Genomic DNA, 25397 nt, shown 5'->3' with positions numbered 1-25397 from the left:
TGTCTGCTGGCCCAGCATGTGGGTGTCCCAGGTTTGATTCCTGGTCAGAGCACACAGGAGAAGTGCCCATCTGCTTTTCCACCCTTCCCAATCTTGCCTCTCTCTCTCTCTCTCTCTCTTTCTCTCTCTCTCTCTCTCTCTCCCTCTCCTGCTGCCATGGCTCAATTGGAGTGAGTTGGCCCCAGGTGCTGAGGATGGCTTCATGGCCTCCACCTCAGGTGCTAAGAAGAGCTCAGTTGCCGAGCAACAGAGTGATGCCCCAGATGGGCAGAATATTGTCCCCTAGTGGGCTTGCCAGGTGGATCCCAGTTGGGTCACATGCAGGAATCTGTCTCTGCATCCCCTCCTCTCACTGAATAAAAACAAACAAATAAATAAAAAGATCATATAAATAGTTGTTGACCCTCAAAATTGAGGAAGACCTTCAATATTTCTGTAGACCAGAATATTTGAGTAGGGAAAAATGATTAAGTCTCATATATCCATTGCATAGACAGTTACACAGCCAATTTTTTAAAGTATATTAAAGAATCTATCATTAATAGGAAATGCTTATGATATGATCAGATTCAACCAAGAACTTTGAAGGAATTCTTTAATTGTGTTTAGATTCTTTTCTAACAGATATTATAGGTACACTTTCTTTTTAAAGTCTGTTCTTAGGGAGAAAGGGTAGAAGGACTCAGATTTCTTGAGAATTCGTGTGTGAGACACATAACTGGCAGAAGGTTTATATACAGTATTTCATTTAATTGGAAAACTGTTTTTTTTTCTTCACCAGATATGTTTGAATAAGATATTCCAGAGCATATAAGAAGTTATATCTGTAGCAATAGGATCCTTTGCAAACACACAGTCGTGCTGCTTCAGACAGAATCATTTTCTAACTCACTGTGTTACAGGCTTCCAGCCCAAGCCTGTTTGCTTGCTTGGTCCATTTCCTGCGATATCTCTTCCATCTTTTCTCCTTCCATCTTAAAAAACAAATTTTCTTTCATTTTATTATGTGGTTTGTCATTTCAGGGATCAGTGATATTCAGTGACGTGTCCATAGTCTTCTCTCAGGAGGAGTGGGAATGCCTGGACTGGCAACAGAGGGACTTGTACAGAGAGGTGATGTTGGAGAACTATAGCAACTTGGTCTCACTGGGTAAGGTTATCTGTCACTAGTAATACAGGCTCTGCTCTCTGTAATGTCAGCTTTCTTCTCTGCAAATTTCAGCAATATCTTTTAAGACATTATCTAAATTTCTGCTCTCTGTTCTCAAAGGAATAGTTTGAACTTTACTTGTCTGGAAGTAAGCACCTTCATTAAGCACACTCATCTTCCCCATCCGTAAGTGACCTTCAGGCCTTCCTTAATGATGAAAGGCCTGGATTTGACATCTGGGTGATTTTATAGCCTTACCGTTGTCGAAGTAATCAGGTTTCACTTTGTGTTTGAACTTAGAATTGATATAGATATTTTGTTATTTGTTGGTATATGTGTCAGGAAAATAGCTATACCTTGATTCTTAGTTTTTTTTGTTTTTGTTTTTTTCTATCAAAATAACATAATTTTTGCAGTGGTAAGTTGGATTAATTTTCCGTTTTAACAGTTTGAGAGATTGCATTTCATTTTTTATTAAACAAACATAATTTACTGTTATCTACTTTTATGACTGAAAGTTAAAACTCCAAGAACTTTACATTTACTATTATGTGACTATCCTAAGAAAGGACTAGAAATGCTTTAGGAAGCTTCTTGTTCTTCTCTTAGCAAAATAGCAATAACAATAAATAATAGCTAATAAAATATATATAGTGATTTGTGCATACATATATATTGTAGGCAATGTTTAGATATAGATGTAAATTAATATAACCTTCACAACATTGTGTAAGATAGATATTATTTCTATTATATAGATGAGGAAAATGAAGTATAGAAGTAAGTTGTCTTAAGTTTACAAAACTTGGATGTGGCAAAAGCAGGCTTGAATGCAAGCACACTGTACTCTCAAATACTGTAGACTCTCAAGAAGTAGTTATATGAAATAGGAATTAAAATAAGACCTTTCTTTCTGTTTATTATGTAACCTTAATATGAAAGTTTTAAAACCATCTTGCCCTTTGTTCTAGTCTTTATCAATTACCATTTAACTTATAGTCAAATTATTTTAGATGAGATATTTCTTTTCTTTTTAATTTGAGAGAGAGGAGAGAGAGAGAAAGAGAGAGAGAGAAGGAGTGGGGGAGAAGCAGGAACCATCAACTCATAGTTGATGTGCCTTGACCAGGCAAGGCTGGGGTTTTAAACTGGCAACCTCAGTATTCCAGATTGATGTTTTATCCACTATACCACCACAGGCAACTTATGGTCAAATTTAACCAACACTAAATTAAAGTAATTTTGAATTTTTTATTTTCATTTTACCTTACATTTTTTTTCTTTCTAACCAGGACACTTCATTTCTAAACCAGATTTGATTTCCTTATTGGAGCAAGGAAAAGAGCCCTGGAAATTTGTGAGGAAAGGAAGAACACTATATTCAGGTGAGTAAGAACCAATAGAGACTGACCTGAGGTAGCACAGTGGATAAGGCATCAACCTGGAATACTGAGGTTGCCGGTTCGAAACCGTGGGCTTGTCTTGTCAAGGCACATACGAGAAGCAAATACTATGAGTTGATGCTTCCCATTCCCCCCCCTAAAATCAATAAATCTTTAAAAAAAAAAGAAAAGGAAAGAAAGGAAAAAGAGAACTAATTAGGCGGGGGAAGTCATCACCAGAGGAAACTACTCAACTACTTAGGGAAGAGGCACCCCCTTCTTATGTTGTTTAGAAAATCCTTTTTAAAGGTCCATGGTCTGCCCTGGACAGATTGCTCCGTTGGTTAGAGCATCATCCCGAAGCATATAGGTTGCCAGTTTGATCCATGGTCAGGATACATACAGGAACAGACTGATGTTTTCTCTCTCTCTCTCTCTTTCCCTCTTTCACTCTTTTCCTCCCTCTCCCCACTCTGCTCTCTCTCCTTCTCTCTCCCCCTTTCTTCTTCTTGCTAAAAATTAATAAATAAATGTTTTAAAAAGGATACATGGCATGAAGAGAAAAGGGTCTGAGACCTGGGGAACAAATTAAGGTCTTAGTTGGGGATACGGATAGAATTATTTCTTTATCTGATTTAGCACTCTTTTTTGGGGGGGCGTTGAGTTTTTTGTTGTCCCCAATTTTTCTTCCTTTTGAAAAGGGGTAAAGAGAGGTGCTCTCTGTTTTCTTTGACAACCATTCTATCTATATTTTTATTTAGTTGCTTTCTTCTTTTGCATTGATAGATATGTGGAATGTTAAAGCTGGGCAAAATAACCTTTGGATTGGGCCTAAAGCAGCATTGTATTCCAAACAACTGTTTGCAAAGCTAACAAAGAAACACGTTATGACTATGGGACTGAAAATTAAAGACATTCTATATATTTAGCATCTCTATGTTAGCATATGTGTACCTACAAATTCCTTCCTTCCATTTTTTTTTTTTTTACAGGGACAGAGAGAGAGTCAGACAGAGGGATAGATAGGGACAAACAGACGGGAATGGAGAGAGATGAGAAGCATCAATCAGTTTTTCGTTGTGACACCTTAGTTGTTCATTGATTGCTTTCTCATATGTGCCTTGACCACGGCCCTTCAGCAGACTGAGTAACCCCTTGCTTGAGCCAACGACCTTGGGTCCAAGCTGGTGAGCTTTTTGCTCAAGCCAGATGAGCCCGCGCTCAAGCTGGCGAGCTCGGGGTCTCGAACTTGGGTCCTCCGCATCCCAGTCCAGCGCTCCATCCACTGCGCCACTGGCCGGTCAGGCTTCCTTCCTTCTATTAATGTAATTGTTCCCTTCCCTTTTTTATAAATACCCCTTGCCTTCAAACTATTAGGATTTCTGCCTGAATTAGTACATCTCAAATAGCTGTTCTTTTGGGTCTTAAATGCTTGTTGCTTTTTACTTTGACCTTTTATTTTTAGGTTAACACTCTAGAGCAGCGGTTCTCAACCTGTGGGTTGCGACATATGTATTTTCCGATGGCTTTAGGCGACCCCTGTGTTTTGGTCGTTCGACCCCCGCCGGGGTCGCGACCCACAGGTTGAGAACCGCTGCAGTAGGGACACATGTGGGAGTCTGTCTCTCTGCCTCCCCTGCTCTCACTTAATTAAAAAAAAATTTTATCTTTGTGTGTGTGTGTATGTATTTTTCTGAAGTGAGAAGTGGGGAGGCAGAGAAACAGACTCCCCAATGCATCCAACCAGGATCCACCCGGCATGCCCACTAGGGGGCTGTGCTCTGCCCATCTGGGGCGTTGCTCCATTGCAACCAGAGCCATTCTAGCACCTGAGGCATAGGCCATAGGAGCCATCCTCATCGCCCAGGCCAACTTTGCTCCAGTGGAGCCTTGGCTGCGGGAGGGAAAGAGAGTGATAGAGAGAAAGGAGTGGGGGAAGAGTGGAGAAGCAGATGGGCGCTTCTCCTGTGTGCCCTGGCTGGGAATCATGCCTGGGACTTCCATACACCAGGCCAATGCTCTACCACTGAGCCAAATGGCCAGGGCAAAAAAATTATCTTAATAAAGTTCTCCATATTGGACCAGTTCTTTAAATAAACAACAGTGGGTCTTTCAGTGTGCTGTTTTATTAGATATTTAGAATTTTTGCAGTAGTTTTCAGAAAAATCATATGTAGTTTTCTTTTCATGAATGGTCTTTATTTAGTACGATATCACTTCACAAAAATAGTTTGGAAGTCTTTCTTTTTCTTGGTTCTAAGTATAAATAGAATTTGGATGACCTATTTTTTTAAAGTGTTAGTAACCCTTTTTAAAGCTTTTTTCCTAGGAGAAGGAAATGGTAAGTCTGACCATATTCTCTGTTTGCTCTATAAAAATTAATCTATGGTCAGTTTTGGTAGATTATATTTTTCTAGAAATATTATTCATTTTAGGTATAGTTTAAAATTTATTGACAAAATAACCCTTGTTTCAGATACCCTCTGTGTTTGTGATTATTTTCACTTTGCCATTTCTTATTTCAATGTCTGTGCTCTCTTGCTGTTTTCATTATATTTATTCGTGGTTTAGCTATTTTGCTGATTTGGTTTTGCTTTAAGTATTGTTTTTTTTTTCTGTTTTCTAACTAATTCTGCTTTTATCTACTTAATGCCTTTTTAGCTTTGCTGCTATTCTTTTTCTAATTTTTTTTGAGGATTTTTAATAATTCTTAAATTTTTATTGCTATAAGTATTTAAGTGTTTGAATTTTCTTATAAGCACTATGGTTATATTTTATAGAGACAAAGCTAATGTAGGATTTTTTTCTTATTATTACCATTGTTCTTTAAAGACAAAAATACTATTTTGGATCTTTCCTTATAGATCTAAGAGTCATTTAATATAGATTTCTAAAATTTCAAGTGGATTTACTTTTTAAAATTTTGTTACTAATTTTTTGTTTTAGTAGAGAATGTCTATATGATTTCAACTTTTTTATATAGACTATATTATAATGGAAAATGGCATCCTTTTTCTTTCATTCACAACTCATTCAGTCTTTAAATTTTCCTCGGCTTTTTCTCCTGTTGGCTGAGTAGATAGATACTGCTCTATAGCTAACATGACCTTTGTTAGCAAGTTCTTTACACTGCTGTCACTGCAATACCCTTTGTCCCTATTAATGAGTTCCTGACATATAAATATATCTTCTTTTTACTTTTGATAAAGAATTTATAAGAACTTTGATAGGGTATTGATATTTTTCTCTATCTGAAAAATCATTGGTACATATTTCTAGGGAATGTAGGAAGGGCCTGACTTCTGAGGGAATATAAGGGAGAAGACCTGAGCAGGGGGATGAAGGAACAAAACCGTCTGAACATTTGTAAATTGATAAGTAATAGAATAGGCTTAAAGGAGGATTAAGTAAGTGGAACTCCTCAGGACCTCTTTTGTGCATGGAGACAAAGAAAAAGTAACTCATAGCTATGTGACAGAGGGTATAGGCATTGAAGAGAATACTGCGTTGTCCAGGGGATAAGCAGTGGGAGGATGTATGGGAGTATACAACCACCATTTTCATTTATATATTTAGCTGGACTAGCTTGGGTGAGTGAAGGGAAAACTTGTTCACTAAAGTAAGGTATATACTAAGGAGAGACTAGAGGCAGAGAAATGTATGGCAATTAATTGACTGAAACTTACTATGTGTTATAAATTTTTTATTTAATGGAGAATAGAGATTTTTTTTGCCCTTAAGGAAGTTTAGGGGTAAGAAAATAAGCAGAATAACAATTTTAAAACTTAATACATATATAATTTCAACATAGATATATAATATAGATATATATATAACAGTACAGATATATAACAACAACATAGATTTAGATACTCTCAGTAGAGCTAGTCCTGAAGGAAGTAACCTCATCTAATAGCTCAAGATGAGAAGGAGCCAGCCATACAAAGAGCCCAGTCAGAAGATTTGTGGGAGATAGACCAATCTGAAAAGTTCTAAGAGATGAAAATAAGTTAAGATAGTTCTATGATCTGAATAGGTTCTTCAAATAGCAGTAAAGAGGACAGTGTTGAGATAATGTGTTATAAACAGACACATTTTAACTACAGTGAATTTGATTTTATTCTAAGAATAGAGGGAAATTGTTGGAAAAGTTAAGTATGAATTTTTCTTTCATCTTCATCAGAATCATGTGGAGAATATTAAAGTGGGAATGCCCAGGGCTATAGAATCCAATCCAAGAGGTTTAGGTGGTATTTAAAACTCAATATTTACAATAAGTTCCCCGGTGATTCTTATCCACATCTCAGTTTTAGAACCACTGATAAAATGGTTATAGGCATATCTCAGAGATCCGGAGGGTTTGGTTTCAGACCACTGTAAGAAAGTGAGTATTGCAATAAAGAAACTTACGCATTTTTTTTGTTTTCCAGAGCATATTAAGTTATATGTACACTGTAGTATAATCTATTAAGTGTGCAATAGCATGTCTAAAAAAATCAGTGTACATACCTTAATTTAAAGTTACTTTATTGCTAAAAATATGCAAACCATCATCCGGATGTTTAGTGTATTGTGAGCTCTTTGCTGGTAAAGGGTAACATCAAATATCACTGGTCACAGATCACCATAACAAATATAATAATAATGAAAAAGTTTGAAATATTGCAAGAACTACCAGAATTAGACACAGAAACATGCAGTGAGCAAATGCTGTTGGAAAAATGGCGATGGTAGACTTTCTCAGTGCAAGGTTGCCACCAACCTTCAATCTGTGGCCTGACCTGTGGTGGCACAGTGGATAGAGTGGCAACCTGGAATGCTGAGGTTGCCAGTTCAAATTCCTGGGCTTGCCAGGTCAAGGCACATACAGGAAGCATCTCTCTATCTCTCTCTCTCTCCCCTTTTCATTCTGTCTCTCTCCTATCTCTAAAAATTAATAAAATCTAAAAAAAATAATCAAAAACCAATTTGTTTTAATATTTGTTAGCAATATTAAGCTTTATTGCTAATAAAAACGTAATATCCCTGAATGCACAATGAAATGAGGTATACTTGTACTTAGTCCCCGGTCTTACTTTTTTACATGAACTCTCATTCTTCATGGTGTTCCTTTATGCCTCCTCCCCCCCCCCCCCCAATTCTATAATAGTTTTAGAATTTCATTGGCATGACTTTGGTTATCTTTTATTCCCACTGTAGAAATTTTACTACTTTAAAAAAAAGGTAACTACATGTTTGCTGTTTTGTTTTGTTTCAGATTTGGAGACCAGGTATGAAACTAAAAGATTATCATCAGAAAATGACATTTATGAAATAAATTTATCCCAGAGGAAGGTAATGGAAAGAATTAACAACCGTAGCCTTGAGAACCTTATTTTAAAAAGTAATTGGGAGTCCAAAAGAAAATTTGAAGGACAAGAGGGATATTTTGAGCAAGGGATAATTACATTTCAAAAAGTATCCTCTTACCAGAAACCTGCGTCTCTTACTCCACATCAGAGAATTCATTTTGTTAAGAAACCTTACGAATGTAAAGAATGTGGGAAGGCCTTTAAAGTACACCGGCAACTTACTTTTCATCACAGAATTCATACTGGTGAGAAACCCTATGAATGTAAGGAATGTGGGGTGGCCTTTAGACAGACTGTCCACCTTACTCGACATCAGAGACTTCATTCAGCTGAAAAACTCTATGAATGTAAGCAATGTGGAGAATCTTTCCTGTGTGGCCCAGACCTTAGAGTACATCAGAAAAGTCATGTTGGTAAGAAGCGCTATGAGTGTAAGGAATGTGGGAAGGCTTTTAGAGTGCGTGGACAACTTACTCTCCATCAGAGAATTCATACTGGTGAGAAACCCTATGTATGTACAGAATGTGGAAAGGCCTTTAGACAGTATGCACACCTTAGTCGACATCAGAAGCTTAATATTGCTAGCAATATTTATGATTGTAAAGAATGTGGGAAGGTCTTTTTGTGTGGCTCTGGTCTTAGAGTACATCACAAACTTCATACAGGTGAGAAACCTTATGAATGTAAGGAATGTGGAAAGGCCTTTAGAGTGCGACAACAACTAACACTCCACCAGAGAATTCATACTGGTGAGAAACCTTATGAATGTAAAGAATGTGGAAAGACCTTTAGTCGTGGTTATCATCTTATTCTTCATCACAGAATTCATACTGGTGAGAAACCTTATGAATGTAAAGAATGTTGGAAGGCGTTTAGTCGTTACTCTCAACTCATGTCACATCAGAGCATTCATATTGGTGTTAAACCTTATGACTGTAAGGAATGTGGAAAGGCCTTTAGACTACACTCACAGCTTACACAACATCAGAGTATTCATATTGGTGAGAAACCATATAAGTGTAAGGAATGTGGGAAGTCCTTTAGATTGCGCCAAAAACTTACTTTACACCAGAGCATTCATACTGGGGAAAAACCCTTTGAATGTAAGGAATGTAGGAAAGCCTTTAGACTTAATTCATCCCTTATTCAACATCTTAGAGTTCATTCTGGTGAGAAACCCTATGAGTGCAAGGAATGTAAGAAGGCCTTTAGACAACATTCGCACCTTACCCATCATCTGAAAATTCATAATGTAAAACTATAAAGTCTTTTCAGTCCTGTTTTGTAGAACACTATGAATGTAGTAATTAATTCTTTTGGCTTCATACTTACAACTGACTTGGCATAAGCAGTTTTATATAATTAAAAGAATGTATTCTGCCATCACTCAAATCTGACAAACTTCACATTCATTCTAAAAACTAATCTTATTAATATAACAAATGTGGGAAAGACACTTATCTCTAGCCCATCACTTTCCTACTTGTGTTATATTGACAAAGTGTTTTAACTGTTTTGTGTTATAATTTATGCATTTGTAAAACAGTGATAATACTGTGTCAAAGTGAAATTGCTGAAAATTCACTGGTACTCTTCTAGTCAAAAGGTGGAATTTACAACCTTTCCCCTTGAAACCTGAAAGACTTGACTTTGACCAGTAGAATCTGTATTAGTAGTACACAGTAGCACTGCTGTGCCAGTTTCTAGACCCAGACTTAGCTGGTATTTACTTCATCTCTCGAAATATTCTCTCAAGTTCAGACCCTGAACTGTTATGTTAAAAAGTCTGGCTACTTTTCTGAAGAGACCACATGGAGGAGTCCTGTGAATACATAGAAAGGAAGAGGTCCCCAGTTTTCCAGAAATGCCCGCCAAGACACCAGACAGTTGAGTGAAATAGTTTTGGGTCCTCTAGATCAGCCACCAGCAGAATGCCATTGAGTGACCTAAGTTAATGATATATAGAACAGAAGATTTGACCAACTGAGTCTTTACCCATATTCCTTGACCCACAAAATCATGAGATAAAGTAAAATTGTTATTGTTTTAAGCCTAAATAATCAAAGTTGACTCAGGAGACTATAAAAGAATCTAAACATCTATAAATAAATGATAAATTTTAATGTAGTTATGATCTTGTGTTTTTGAAAATAAGAATCGGTTTTGCAGGCAATAGGAAGTTTTAAAGAAGAGATAACCCCTGACAAAACTTTGCCTGATTATTCCATAATGTGATATCTTATAGATGAAGATATCCCCTAAAAAGCAAAATGTGGACTAGCATCAATTAAGATACATGTGAACATTCCAAATAGAGTTCAGTAAATTGAACTCAGTAGTCTATTAAAATGATTATAAAATATAAATAAAATGATTTACCAGGAATATCCAGAGGCCTGAAGTGTGTGATTTAACTAGTTACTTAGATTTTAGTTTTTCTAACTAGAGCAATGTAACAATGTTAGAAAAAGTGACCTGATTTAGCCCCAATATCTTATAGATTGTTACTCTTCTTATTCTTGTTTGTCTTCATCAGCTTTAAAAAAAGCAAAGAATGATATGAAAACAGGTATTCAACACTTAAAAACCTATAATTAAAAGAGTATTGCCACACTATTTTGAACCAAACCTCTAATGTTCTTGTGCTGAGACTTGTACCTACAAGCCCATTTTGCTCAGAATGGGCAGATTGAGCAGATGTCATTGAATAATCACCATCTAGACTAATATATATTTCCTATTCATGATTTCAAGTTGTTGTTTTTTATTTGTAAACAGTATACACAATGTTTACATAAAATTAAATGCCAAAAAGAGTGTTGTAAGTACTATAATAAAATTAATTTTTGCTAATAGGTCAATGTGTTTCTTCATGGTTACATTTTTATGTCAGAGTTCTTCTGGAGACTATATATTAACTCAGAATTTCTGAAAGTTATGTTCCACAAAACAATAGTGTTTAATGGTACATGAAAATGATTTTGTGGTCAAACGAGCATGGGAGCTCTATATGCTATATTTTCTGGGGAAAATTCACATTGTCTACCACAAGACTATCAAAAATGTTTCATTTTATTTAACGCACTGTATCTCAGACTTCACTATGGAACTCCCATCCCAACACCTTTGCGGATGTGATCTCACTTTGGTAGATGTTAACGAACCAAAGAGGGTGGTCTCAAGGATGGAGATGTCAGCATTATGACAGGTGTATGGTTTTCTGTATGATGAGGAAAGCAACTTGTAATGCTATCCAACTGTCTAATTATTTTTAAAAAGTTTTTTTTAAAAATAGTGCTTTTCAATAGAATAGAAAACCCCTAGTCCTATTATTTATGTAAGTACACTATATGTATATAGGCCTTTTATTGATAATTTTTAGGTTATAAACAATTTATCACTGAAAAATATCTTATTGAATATTTATATGGTTTTTGCTACACATAAGCAAGAGTTTTTCTGAGGTATTTATCAAAAAATGGAATTGCTCAGTCATAGGTTATATTTGCTTTCAACCTCACTAAATATTCCTGGAGAAGTGGAGAACATTGTGGTGCCAGTTTATAGCTCTCTCAACATGATGGAATATTATTTCTTTATATCCCCATTCCTGGCATGTACTTTAATATGTTCCTGGTTAATAGTGAGCTGGGTATCTTTTCACATCTCTTTTTTGGTAAACACTGTAATTTGTTAATTCATGTTTTTTGCCCGTATTTCTTTTTTAAGGAACATTCTCATATAAGCATTGTAGGATTCTTAAAAATAACATTCTAGATAGTAATCCTTTACCTAGTGTTATAAATGATAAACTTACTTTCCCAGATTCTGGCTTTGATATTATCATTAAAAATTTTAATATGGATATAGTTGTAGCTTTCATTATTACCCAATAATCTTTCTAATTTACTTTTTATTGGACTGTTGATTTCCTAGGCAATTGGTGTGTCAAGTTCAAATAGATATAATTTTGTTCTTTTCTGAATATTTACAGTTATTGTTAATCTTATTTGTTATAGAATTTCCAGAACAAGATTTAGAATTAGTGGTGATAGCAGACATCTAATTGCTTTTCCCAATTTAATGGAAATTATTTAGTGTAACGTTTGCTCTAGATTTGAGGTAAATAGACTTTGTGTGACTCAGTTGTTTCCTTTAGTCTCTAATTAACTTTTTTTTTTTTTCCTGTATTTTTCTGAAGCCGGAAACGGGGAGAGACAGTCAGACAGACTGTCCACCCGGCACGCCCACCAGGGGGCGGTGCTCTGCCCCTCCGGGGCGTCGCTCTGCCGCGACCAGAGCCACTCCAGTGCCTGGGGCAGAGGCCGAGGAGCCATCTTTGCTCCAGTGGAGCCTCGGCAGCGGGAGGGGAATAGAGAGACAGAGAGGAAGGAGAGGGGGAGGGATGGAGAAGCAGATGGGTGCTTCTCCTGTGTGCCCTGGCCAGGAATCGAACCCGGGACCTCTGCACGCCAGGCTGACGCTCCACCACTGAGCCAACCGGCCAGGGCCCCTAATTAACTTTTTTATTAGACATGCCTGCTGAATCAATATTTCTATTTTGGCACATTGATATATAATGTTTTTCTTGAATTTGTTAATGTGATAAATTGTACTTTGGTCATTAAAGCAGTATGGTATTTGTACTAGGATGAACAGATAGAACAATGAAATAAAGAGCCCCGCAACAGACCTATATATATGTGGTCACTTGACTCATGGCAAAGGTTCCTTTGCAATGTGGTTGGGAAATGGTGGTCTTTTCAGTAAGTAGAACTGGGTCAGTTGCATATCCGTATTGGTAAATAAATCTTGGCTTTTGCCCTACATTACACTCAAATTAATTCCAGATACATTAGTGATATAATTATAAAAAACATAGGCCTTAGAAGAAAACATAAAATATCTTTCTAGCCTTAGGGTAGCAACGATTTATTAGAACACAAAAAGCACTAGCCATTTGGAGAAAAAATGGTAAATTTTACTGTATTTTAAAAAATGAGTATAAAGTGTTTGTGCACAATGCATCCCTACACTAGAGTGCACTAGCCTTCAAAAATATGTTGGTGAATATCAGATATCCCCAGTCTCAAGAAAAATCTGGAGAATAGACAACCAGTATGTACTTAAGAAAACTTCAAATACTGATCAAGACCATGAAGAGAAAAGGTGTTGGGAAGGAGAATTACTGGAGGGGAATGATTCAGTCGTTTTATCCATAATAGTAACAGTACAGATTTTACACAAGAATAGCCAGGCTAACACTGATAAAGAAAAACCACAAAGGGATACTAAACGTACCAGATATTTAAAATACTAAAAGGTCCCTATAATCAAAATGATTTTCTCATGCATGAAGAGACCAGTGGAATAGAACAAGAAGTCCAAAAATAGACCCAAATATACAAGGAATTTTAGTACAAGGACAAGGGAAAGTGACACCAAAGTATATCTTTTTGTGTACTTTTATACTTTGGAGATCATGTTAATGTTTTACATAGTTACATATTTTACAAAGAAAGGAGAGACCTTAAATTAGAGTGTAAGCATAAACAAATATTTCCCCTGCACAAAAGGAGAAAAATTGAACTAATTCTTATAACTTTTGAAGACAATGTGACTATTCCCTAGGCTAGACAGAGAAAAATCACTGTAAATCAGGGGTCTCAAACTTGCGGCCTGCGGGCCGCATGCGGCCCGCAGACTGTTTTCAACTGTAGTGAGAAAAGTGTTGCGTAACAGTTGCGTTTTGTAGACCTAGTGTGGCCCGCCGAACGGCTATGATCTTGCTCTGCGGCCCACATGCTGAGTTGAGTTTGAGACCCCTGCTGTAAATAAATAACTCCAATGAGTAGAATTGATTTACACAGTGATATAGATTAGCAGATCTGAAACTACTTCTTCATGTATTCTAGAACCAAAAAATATATATATATCTGTGGGAGTAAGTGCATATAATGGGAGCCAAGTTTATTGCTGAAGTAGCAAGTTGCAATATGGAAAGGCAGAGGCTAGAATGAACCCTGTGGTCTTGGATTGCAAAAAGTCATGGTTTTTAAAAAACAATTTGGGCCTGACCAGGCAGTGGTGCAGTGAATACAGCGTGGGACTGGGATGCAGAGGACCAAGGTTCGAAACCCCATGGTCGCTGGCTTGAGCGCTGGGTCGCTGGCTTGAGCAAGGGGTCACTCGCTCTGCTACAGCCCCCCCCCCCCCCGTCAAGGCACATATGAGAAAGCAACCAATGAACAACTAAGGAGACTAAGTAGCCGTAACAAAGAATTGATGCTTCTTATCTCTCTCCCTTCCTGTCTGTCCCCCCACCTCTTTCTCTCTCTCTCTCCCTCTCTCTCTCTCTCTGTCACATACAAAAAAATAAAAAAAGATTTGGAAACAGAATATTACTTCTATTTATTCTTTGGATAGTTCTTTTTTTTTTAATTTTTTTTAATTTTATTTATTCATTTTAGAGAGGAGAGAGAGAGGGAGAGAGAGAGAGAGACAGAGAAAGGAGAGAGAGACAGGGGGGAGGAGCTGGAAGCATCAACTCCCATATGTGCCTTGACCAGGCAAGCCCAGGGTTTCGAACCAGCGACCTCAGCATTTCCAGGTCGTGGATAGTTCTTAAAATCATGTTTCTTCCTATTCTTGATATAGCCATTAATTTACTTATGTAGGTTCTCATTGGTTTTGTTTTTATATTTTTAGCTTAACACAAAGAAAGCTATATTATTATTAATAAAAAACTAAGCTGGAAGTGATTAAAAATATATAGATAAACAGAAATACAGGGTTGTGAGCTATAAACATAGATAGAAATCCACAGGTATATATGTTGCCTAGTGGAGAGGGCAAAGAAGCCATGACATCCCAGTAGCAATGAGACTACCCAGTACTCATATCCAAAGAAACAGGGTTCCATATACCAGTGTTGAGCAGGGAAAACACAAATGGGGTTGGAACATGATGTGGGAGCAGAAAGTGAGGAAATGGTAAAAAAATTATTGAAACATGTCAAAAGGTCACAGTGTTACTATGAAGGAAGTCCCACTGGCCAAATATGGAACAATATGAGCATCAAAATACTCCATAAGGGCCCTGGCTGGTAGGCTCAGTGGTAGAGTGTTGACCTGGCATTTGTACATCCAGGTTCGATTCTCAGTCAGAGCACAGAGGAGAAGTGACCATCTGCTTCTCCACCCCTTCCAATATCCCTTCTCTCTCTCTTTTTTTTTTCTTTCTGAAGTTGGAAACGGAGGCAGTCAGACTCCCGCATGCGCCTGACCGGGATCCACCCGGCATGCCCACCAGGGGTTGATGCTCTGCCCATCTGGGGCATTGCTCTGTTATGACCAGAGCCATTCTAGCGCCTGAGGCAGAGGCCATGGAGCCATCCTCAGCACCCGGGCCAACTTTGCTCCAATGGAGCCTTGGCTGCGGGAGGGGAAGAGAGAGACAGAGAGGAAGGAGAGGGGGAGGGGTGGAGAAGCAGATGGGCACTTCTCCTGTGTGCCCTGGCCGGGAATCGAACCCAGGACTCCTGCACACCAGGCCGATGCTCTATCACTGAGCCAACCAGCCAGGGCTCCCTTCTATCTTTTTATTTCTCTCTTCTTCTCCCCTAGCCATGGCTTGGTTTGAGTAAGTTGGCCCCAGGTGCTGTGGATTGCTCCATGGCAGCCTTACATGAGATGCTAAATAGCCTGATTGCCCAGCAATGAAGCAACAGCCCCAGTTTGGCAGAGCATGGGTAGGGGCATTTCCAGGTGGTTCCAGTCAGGGCTCATGCAGGAGTCTCTCTCTGCTTCTCACTTGAGAAAAAATAAAATTCCGATCACAAAGATGGATGTCAGAGAAATGTCCACGTGAGATATACTCCTGGTCTCTCCCCTTGAAATTTCAACAGATTAGACAACTATAAGGAAAAGAAGAAACCCCAGCTGGATTTGCAGGTGTATGTGAAATATTCACACCAAATGGACAAAGCTTGATTGGGTGAAAAGAAGGGCAGAAGATATGATCCGCTCATGGAAGACAAAAGCCAGAGGGCTGAGTTTTTCTTTTTCCTCACTGATCTGAGGGAGACAGGCACTTTTAGCATGGCTTTTGTGTCAGAGCCTGGAGAAGTGGAGAGACAGGGGCAGAGAGGGAAAGAAGCTGTATTAAGGCAGGCAGGCAACCAAGAGCAGCGACACAGCCAGTTTGTGGTCTACCAGCATCGCTGGGCTCCACTTATGATGGTAGGGGCAGGGCATGCACACAGCCTGCTGTGCACCCTAGATCCATGTGTGAATAGCCCATGGAGATCAGCCTGCAGGGTGCTGAGGTGTGCTCAGTCTGCCCAGTGTGGTGCAGAGCCGCGCTTGATCTGCGATCTGCCCCACGCTGCCTCACTCCCAAAGCTCGGGCGCCTGGCTGACATTGGCTGGCGGCACACAGCCCCTTCCCAGCCAATGGGGCACACTTTGAAGGGTCTTGGAAGGAGAACCAGGCTGTGTCCCCCAGGTCCCACATTGCTGCCCTCGCTGTGCAGACAGTGGCGGTGGTGGATCCTCCACAGCTGAGTCTCTAGGCTACACTCTTCCTGTGAGAGGCAGGGGTGCCCAGCGGCCGTGTGATCTCCTGCTCTGTTGAGCTGTGGGGAGAGACACAGGGAGACCTGAGACCGCCATTGCTAGAGCCATAAAATTGCAAAGCCCTAAAAACAAGCTCCTCCCACCAATGCGATTGTGGTTTTCCTGCCTATATCATTAGGACAGTGACACCTCAGTGGAACTGTGCTCACAGAGGCAAAACTTGTAGTACAGTACCACCTGCCAGAAAAAGGAAAAAGTAACCTCTCAAAACAGAAAAAAATACATTTTTTTTTGCTTTTTCTAATTTTTTCTTCTATCCTTTTTCTTCTTTCTCTTTTTCCCATTTGAATCTCATTATCCTTAGTTGTTATATTTTTTATTCTTGTATTTTGTGAGGGCTTAATTTCTGACACTTTCTCTTTTACCCGTTTTTTCACTTTTCCCTTTCTTCTTCCTCCCTCCCCCATATGAACTTCAATTTTTTTCATATTATTATATTTTGGACTCATACTTTTTTGTGGTGTTTTATTTGTTTTTTATTTCATTTTTTCTTTTTCTTTTTTTATTTTTCCTTAGTTCCTGCTTCTTGTTTTCTGTAGTTTTTGTTCCACTTATCATTATTTATAGAATTTTCATTTTTTCAATTTTTATTTTTTAGTTATCTCTTGTTAGTGTTATTAACAATACTGGTCAGTTGTTTTATAGAATGCCCCTGGAGTTGAGGTTGTCTAAAGACTTTCTCCGCGTGACCTGTAGTGGCGCAGTGGGATAAAGCGTCGACCTGGAACACTGAGGTCGCCGGTTCGAAACCTTGGGCTTGCCTGGTCAAGGCACATATGGGAGTTGATGCTTCCTGCTCCTCCCCCTTCTCTCTCTCTCTCTCTCTCACTCCTCTCTCTCTAAAAAATCAATAAATAAAAAATATTAAGACTTTCTCCTAGCTAGACTGGGTTTAGATTGCTTTGGGACAATGACCACATTAACTGCCACTCTTACCATAGAATATTAAAGGTACATACTACCAACATAACATCACTGACATTAGCCTTGAGCACCTAGCTGAGGTAGTGTTTGCCATTTTTCTTCACTGTACAGCTATTTTATCCCTCTTCCCTTACTATACTCTTTGGGAGGAAGACAATAAGCACAGTCAACACTTAAGGAGTGGGGGAGTAATGCTCCAATTACGGGAGAAGGGGAAATCCACACAAATTATTTAGACTCCATCTGTAGGAAAATGGCCAGAGATTGGGATGCTGCCCTGACACAAGTCTTTGGTGCGGACTTGGGAACGCCACGTCCTGCGGGGGCAGAATGCTGCCCCAGCAAGCACTAGTAAGATTGTTTAAAGGAAACATCTGATCCCTATAGCCATTTTCTGTATACCTGAAAGGTTTCAATTAATTATCCTTCTCAGTACCTGAGCCCATGCTCTGCTAATTTGCTTGATGATTATAGAAACAAATACAATGAGGCTGCAGAGATCTGGGCTCTCAGCCCTAGAGGCTGGAAGTCCCCTGTACCCATCTTTTGTGTGTGTGTGTGTGTGTGTGTGTGTGTGTGTGTGTGTGTGTCAGTGTCAGAGACAAAGAGAGAGACAGAGAGAGGGACATACAGGGACAGACAGACAGGAAGGGAGAGAGATGTGAAGCATCAATTCTTTGTTGTGGCACCTTAGTTGTTCATTGATTGCTTTCTCATATGTGCCTTGACTGGAGGGCTACAGCAGACTGAATGACACCTTGCTCAAGCCAGCAACCTTAGGCTCAAGCTGGTGAGCCTTGCTCAAGCCAGATGAGCCTGCGCTCAAGCTGGTGACCTTGGGGTTTCAAACATGGGTCTTCTGCATCCTTGTCCAATGCTCTATCCACTGCGCTACCGCCTTCTCGAGCCCATCTTTTATTTATGTTGTGTCCTGTGCATTTTTTCTTAAGTCTTGCAGCGCCTCCCTCTTGTGCACACCCATTGCAGAGCTGGTCTCTGCAATTGGCACCCAATGTGGGGCACGATTGGAATAAGGATCGCCAGAGCAATAAATAAAGTAAGAAAACAGGTGCTGGACACCGAGGGGAAACAGAGGCCTCAGTCTGTCACAGGTAAGTGGTAAGGACATCCTCGGGAAAATACAGGGTAACAATGGGGAACGAGGACAGTATTATGGAATGCCGTCCTTATATCTGTCTCTTAAAACAATTGTTGAAGGCTGGCGGGGCTAAAGCCAGTGAAGTGAAACTTTTAGAATTATTACAAGTAATTGAGAAGCATTGTACTTGGTTTCCTACTTTAAGAAGTCTAGATTTACATAACTGGGAAAAGGTAGGAAAAGAGTTGAAAAAATTACATACTCAAGGTATCCCATTGCAGGTTACTATCTGGCCAACTTGGATCTTAGTAAAATCTGTTTTAGAACCTTTACCAACTGATGATGGTGATGGAGATGAAGAATTTAAGGAGATTAAATATAATGAGCCTGAAAGTGCTCTGAAGGTTGACAAAGCTTCTTCATCATCTGCTCCTTTCACTGATTTTGTGGAACATTTGCCGCCCCCTCCACCACCTGTTTTTGTACCTAGGGAGTTTCTGCCACAGTTATTGGCTCTTCAGCAGGGAATATTACAGGCCTGTGGAGAGGGAGATTTGGGTGGCTTTTCCTATAACAGTTACAGAGAGAGTGGCTCCTGGGATGAATCCCCAAAATCTTAATGGTGTTTATAAATTCACCAATGAGTCAATTCCTTTTAAACTACTGAAGGAATTGAAATTAGCCATAAAAAGTATGGAACTAATTCTCCTTTCACTTACAGCCTGATTCAGGGTCTTGCTAAAGGTTCTTGCTTAATTCCTGTTGATTTGAACACTTTGGCTCAAACTGTGTCAAGTTCTGGGGAATTTCTGCAATTTAAGCCTTGGTGGTATTACCATGCTAAAACTCAACCTGCACATAACAGAACCCATTACATTCCTATTTCACTGGAACAATTGATGGGCTCAGAAGCATGGGCAGGAGTCCCAAATCAACTTCCTATGAATGATCAGGCCATTGCCCAAATTAGGAAATGTTGCTTGCAAACTTGGGAGAAAACTGAATCTAAGGGCCAACCAGCTGTCTCTTTTCAAAAGGTATTGCAAGGACCAAAGGGGCTCTGAATTCATTGCCCGGCTCCAAGAGGCTATTAAAAAACAAATTACCAATATTGAAACTGCTGATACTTTACTCCACCCTTTAGCTTTTGAAAACACTAATCAAGATTGCCAAAAGGCTATTGGCCCAATGAAAGGCAAATTAGACTTAACTGGATACATTAAAATATGCCAAGGAGTTGACACTGAGAGCTACAGGGCTACTATGATGGCTCAAGCTATGGCAGGATTAAAGTTAAACTCAAAATTTCCCGGAAAATGCTATAACTGTGGCAAGTTAGGTCATACTAAAAAGGATTGTAATAAAAAAAAAAGGCAATAGTATAATTCCTCAGCAAAAATGAGAGAATGAGGGAAGAAAGCCACCTGGGATATGCCCACATTGTAGGAAAGGTAACCATTGGTCTAGCCAGTGCCATTCTCAATATCATAAAAATGGAACAGTGCTTCAGGGAAACCACCAGCAGGGCAAAGGGAGCATACTCAGTGCAGCAGGAAGCTTCCAGGCTTCCTCAGGAGCAATACTCTGCAATGTCCTGGAATCCCAGCCACAGCAGGGAGTGCAGCAGTAGATGTTACTACCAGAGAAGGTATTCTTTTAACCCTCAAACAGAACCCTGTAAAAGTTAAGACCAGTGTATGTGGACTACTACCTCTAAATACAGTGGGACTTTTGTTAGGACATTCCAGTTTAACATCAAAAGGAGTCTGGGTTCATATTGGAGTTATTGACAGTGATTATACTAAGGAAATTATAGTCCTGATGTCTTCCTCAATCTCATGGAAGGCAGATCCTAAAGAATAAATCACTCGCCTGACCAGGCAGTGGCACAGTGGATAGAGCATCGGACTGGGATGCTCGAGGACCCAGGTTCGAGACCCGAGGTCACCAGCTTGAGTGCGGGCTTATCTGGTTTGAGCAAAAGCTCACCAGCTTGGACCCAAGGTCGCTGGCTCAAGCAAGGGGTTACTCAGTCTGCTGAAGGCCCGCGGTCAAGGCACATATGAGAAAGCAATCAATGAACAACTAAGGTGTCGCAATGCACAATAAAAAACTAATGATTGATGCTTCTCATCTCTCCGTTCCTGTTTATCTGTCCCTGTCTATCCCTCTCTCTGACTCTCTCTCTGTCTCTGTTAAAAAAAAAAAAAAGAATAAATCACTCAATTTTTATTGTTGCCCTATGTTCCAATTGGATCAAGTCAGAAGGTCCACGGCTCACAAGGATTTGGGAACTCTGAACAAGCAGGGGTCTTCTTAACAGAAAAAATTTTAGACAAAAGTCCCACCTGTGAAATTACTATACAAAATAAAAAATTTAAGGATCTAATTGTTACAGGGGCAGATATATCCATTATCAGTATTCTTGGCCTCACAATTGGCCTCTTCAAGAGGCAGATATTTCTATAGTTGGCCTAGGTACTGTAAGAGGTTTAAAGCAAAGTATTAACATACACTTTTGCTCTGGACCTGATGGTCAGCCCACGACATTACAGCCCTATGTTGCAGAACTTCCAGTCAGTCTTTGGGGAAGAGATCTTTTAGAACAATGGCAAACAGAAATTCATATTCTCACTCTCCCACAGCACAGCAAACAAAGCCAAAAAATTATGAAGCAGCAAGAATATATTCTGAGGAGTGGCATTAGTAAAATCAACAAGGCATTACAGTGCCCTTACAGCAGGGGTCCGGAACCTTTTTGGCTGAGAGAGCCATGAACGCCACATATTTTAAAATGTAATTCTGTGAGAGCCATACAACGACCCGTGTACGTTATGCGTTATCCAATGAAAATTTGGTGTTGTCCCAGAGGACAGCTGTGATTGGCTGTAGCCACCTGCAACCATGAACATGAGCAGTAGGAAATGAACGGATTGTAATACATGAGAATGTTTTATATTTTAACATTATTTTTTTTATTAAAGATTTGTCTGTGAGCCAGATGCAGCCATCAAAAGAGCCACATCTGGCTCGCGAGCCATAGGTTCTCAACCCCTGCCTTACAGCCTAAAATAAGAGGCTATAGAAAAAACAAACAAACAAACATTGCATTTTCCTCTAGCGGCTACTGTTCACAAAAGCCTCCTCTCTAAACTCCAAGCAGTGCCTTTAAAATGGACAACAGATAAACCTGTTTGGATTGAATAGTGGCCACTAACTAAAGAAAAATTGGAGGCTCTTCAAGAATTAGCACTAGAGCCCTAGCCAGTTGGCTCAGCGGTAGAGCATCAGCCCAAAATGTGGAAGTCCTGGGTTCGATTCCCAGCCAGGGCACACAGGAGAAGCGCCCATCTGCTTCTCCACCCTTCTCCCTCTCCTTCCTCTCCCTGTCTTGTCCTCCCACAGCCAAGGCTCCATTGGAGCAAAGTTGGCCCAGGCGCTGAGGATGGCTCCATGGCCTCTGCCTCAGGTGCTAGAATGGCTACAGCCACAATGGAGCTACACCCCAGATGGGCAGCGCATCGCCTCCTGGTGGGTATACCGGGTGGATCCCGGTTGGGCGCATGCAGGAGTCTGTCTGACTGCCTCCCTGCTTCTAAATTTGGAAAAATACAAAAAAAAAAAAAAAAGAATTAATATTAGAGCAATTAGAAAAAGGACATATAATGGAATCATTTAGCCCATGGAATTCTCTAGTGGAATTCTACAGGGTTTGTGATTAAGAAAAAATCGGGAAAGTGGAGATTTTTTACAGATTTTTTACATGCAGTAAATGCAGTAGTTCAACCTATGGGAGCTTTACAACCAGGGTTACCAAATCCATCTTTAATACCTAAGGAATGGCTATTAATAGTGATTGATTTAAAATAATCATTTTTCACTACACCTTTGGCACAGGAAGATCAAGAAAAATTTGCCTTTTCTGTACCTTCCCTTAATGCTAAAGAGCCAATGAAAAGATTTCAGTGGAAGGTATTGCCACAAGGCATGCTTAACAGCCCTACTATTTGTCAAAACTTTGTAGCTAAAGCCCTGGAACCTGTTCAGTCACAATTCCCTCAGTGCTACATCATCCATTATATGGACAATATTCTTGTAGCAGCAGGAAACCAAGAAGAATGAACTAAAGTCTATTCTGCTTTAGAAAAACAGGTGCAAATTGTTGGCTTAAAAATAGCACCTGAAAAGATTCAATAGGTCTCTTATTTAGGCACTATCATAGACTGCACTATAATATGACTCCAAAAAGTACAAATATGCAGAGATAGCATTAAGACTTTAAATGATTTACAAAAATTATTAGGAAATATTAATTGGCTTTACCCAAAAGTGGGAATTATGACACATGAGCTCTCTTCTTTATTTTCTCTTTTGCGTGGAGACCCTAGTCTGAATAGTCCTAGAATTTTAACCGAAGAAGCAGAAAAGGAGCTTCAAGTAGTGGAAGAAAAAAATCCATCAGGCTCAATTGTATCATGTTCAGGATAAAGAACCACTTCAGTTGTTGATTTTTCATTCACCACATTCTCCTACAGTAATTATTGTTCAGCATGATAAATTAGTTGAATGTCTATTCTTACCTAATTCTACTATAAAATAAAATCTCTCTCTCCCTATCTTGATCTCATGTCTTCACTTATTATCAAAGGAAGAGAATGGATTCAACAACTTGTGGAATGTGATCCGTCTACTATCATCCTTCTCTTAAGAGCTGACATTTCTTTTTGTTTTTAGAATCATTTACACTGACAGCTTTTGCTGATTTCCTAGAGATTATTGATAATCATTATCCAAAAAACCCTCTTTTCCAGTTCCTGAGGCACACTCAATGGATTTTACCTCATATTAGCTGGCTGGAACCTTTATATAATAACCCCACCATCTTTACTGATAGCTCTGGTAATAGACATGCTGGCTATACCGGGATGATACAGAAACGGATTTCCACCCCAGGTTTTTCTGCTCAACAAGCTGAATTACAATATATGCTGTTATTTCTGCTTTGCAGGATTTTCCCAATCCAGTTAACATTGTTAGTGATTCTGCTTATATAGTACAAATCACAAAGGTGATCAAAACAGTTTTGTTAAAACCTTCTTTATCACAACCTCTTACTAATCTGTTTTCTCAATTACAACAAACTGTCCAACAACATCGCTTCCCTTTCTATATCACTCATATTCATTCACATACTAATCTACCAGGACCCTTAGCTGCAGACGATGCTATAGCTGACAAACTGGTTATGCCTGCTGTTAATGCTACAGGACTCCATGCTAGATTTCAATTGTCTTGGAAGCAAGCTAAAGACATTGTACACACGTGTCCTAAATGTCAAATCATTAACAATCCCAAACAATTGCCACATTTGGCAGATGGGTGTGATGCACATTCCATCTTTTCGGTAAACAATCATGTTCCAAAAGGTTTACTGGAATGCTAATCACTGCTATCCTGGACATTATAGCTCTTCCTACTGTTGCAGCTGTATCAGGAGTAGACTTACATCAAAGAATCCAGACTACTGAATTTGTTCAACAATGGCATGAAAATGCTAGGTTAGCATGAGGAAGTCAAATTCACATTGATCAAGAAATCAACACACGCCTGATTTAGATTTAGAAAATGTAGTGTTGCTGCTAGGTGAAGAACTACTAACTGTAAAGATATAGCTTAAACTTCATTGTGACTGGAATCACACCTCCTTTTGCGTGACCCCACATAGTTATAATGAGACTCTTACTTCTTGAAATAATGTTTGACATCATAATCTTAACTTAGACATCACACAGCTTCGAGCTGATGTTTTTAACATGGAAAATGCATGGTTACAACTTTTATCAGCTACTAACACTGTGTGTGGCATTGCTGATGGTCTGCAATCCCTTAATCCTATTTCTTGGATAGAACATTGGGGTACTGGGTTATTGGGAGGTCTCATTGGGATATATATTATTTTAACATGCTTTTCATTAGTCCTCAGATGCTCGCAATAAACCCTCTGACAATTAGTACAGAAAGAGGCTATAAAAACTGTCTATGCGCCTATACAAAAACAAAGGGGGACATGTAGGAAAATGGCCGGAGATTGGAACGCTGCCCTGACACAAGTCTTTGCAATGCCAAGTCCTGTGACCGCTGCCCCAACAAGGACTGATAAGATTGTTTAAAGGAAGCATCTGATCCCTAGAGCCATTTACTGCATTCCTGAAAGGTTTTAGTTAGTCATCCTTCTCAGCACCTGAGTACACGCTCTGCTAATTTGTTTGATGATTAAAGAAACAAATATGATAAGGCTGCAGAGATCTGTGCTCTCAGTCCTAGAGGCTGGGAGTTCCCTGTACCCATCTTTTCTTTATGTTGTGTCTTGTGTGTGTGGGTTTTTTTTAAGTCCTGCAGTGCCTTCTTCTCATGCACACCCATTGCCGAGCTGATCTCTGCATCCTTCTATATGGGAGATTTTTTTCATTGTTCCCCATTTATTTATTCAACCATTTCTTTTTATAAGGATGGACTCATGGATATATAAATATATATTTTATACATAGATTATAATTTAATACTATCTTATCTATCATCTGTCACTCAAATTGCTCTACTAGGCCATTGTAAACTCTTTCAGTTGGCTCCTGTGCCCCTTTGACATAACCCCGTCATTTAAAAAATTCTTTTTTTTTTTTTCCATTTTTCTGAAGCTGGAAACGGGGAGAGACAGTTAGACAGACTCCCGCATGCGCCCGCGGCACGCCCACCAGGGGGCGATGCTCTGCCCATCCTGGGCGTCGCCATATTGCGACCAGAGCCACTCTAGCGCCGGGGGCAGAGGCCACAGAGCCATCCCCAGCGCCCGGGCCAT

At 39.4% G+C, this 25397-nt stretch overlaps 1 protein-coding gene across 3 annotated transcripts in view; it reads left to right on the top strand.

The window, feature by feature from the left end:
- LOC136380486 (zinc finger protein 14 homolog) overlaps positions 1 to 25397 on the top strand; it is a 104296-nt gene that overhangs the window by 58016 nt on the left and 20883 nt on the right. For 2 of the 3 annotated variants that reach the window (XM_066348303.1, XM_066348304.1), the window contains 3 exons: positions 1024 to 1150; positions 2443 to 2535; positions 7789 to 10737. In XM_066348303.1, coding sequence (XP_066204400.1) covers positions 1024 to 1150; positions 2443 to 2535; positions 7789 to 9146 — 1578 coding nt within the window. In that variant the 3' untranslated portion in view covers positions 9147 to 10737. Of the gene's footprint in view, positions 1 to 1023; positions 1151 to 2442; positions 2536 to 7788; positions 10738 to 25397 lie in introns of those variants that run through there. The other variant, XM_066348310.1, reaches the window with a different exon arrangement.

This window comes from Saccopteryx leptura, chromosome 9 (assembly GCF_036850995.1).
Source record: "Saccopteryx leptura isolate mSacLep1 chromosome 9, mSacLep1_pri_phased_curated, whole genome shotgun sequence".
Taxonomy (NCBI): Eukaryota; Metazoa; Chordata; class Mammalia; order Chiroptera; family Emballonuridae; genus Saccopteryx; species Saccopteryx leptura.
The sequence above is the reverse complement of the archived record's forward strand: the minus strand, read 5'-3'. Positions and strand labels throughout refer to the sequence as shown.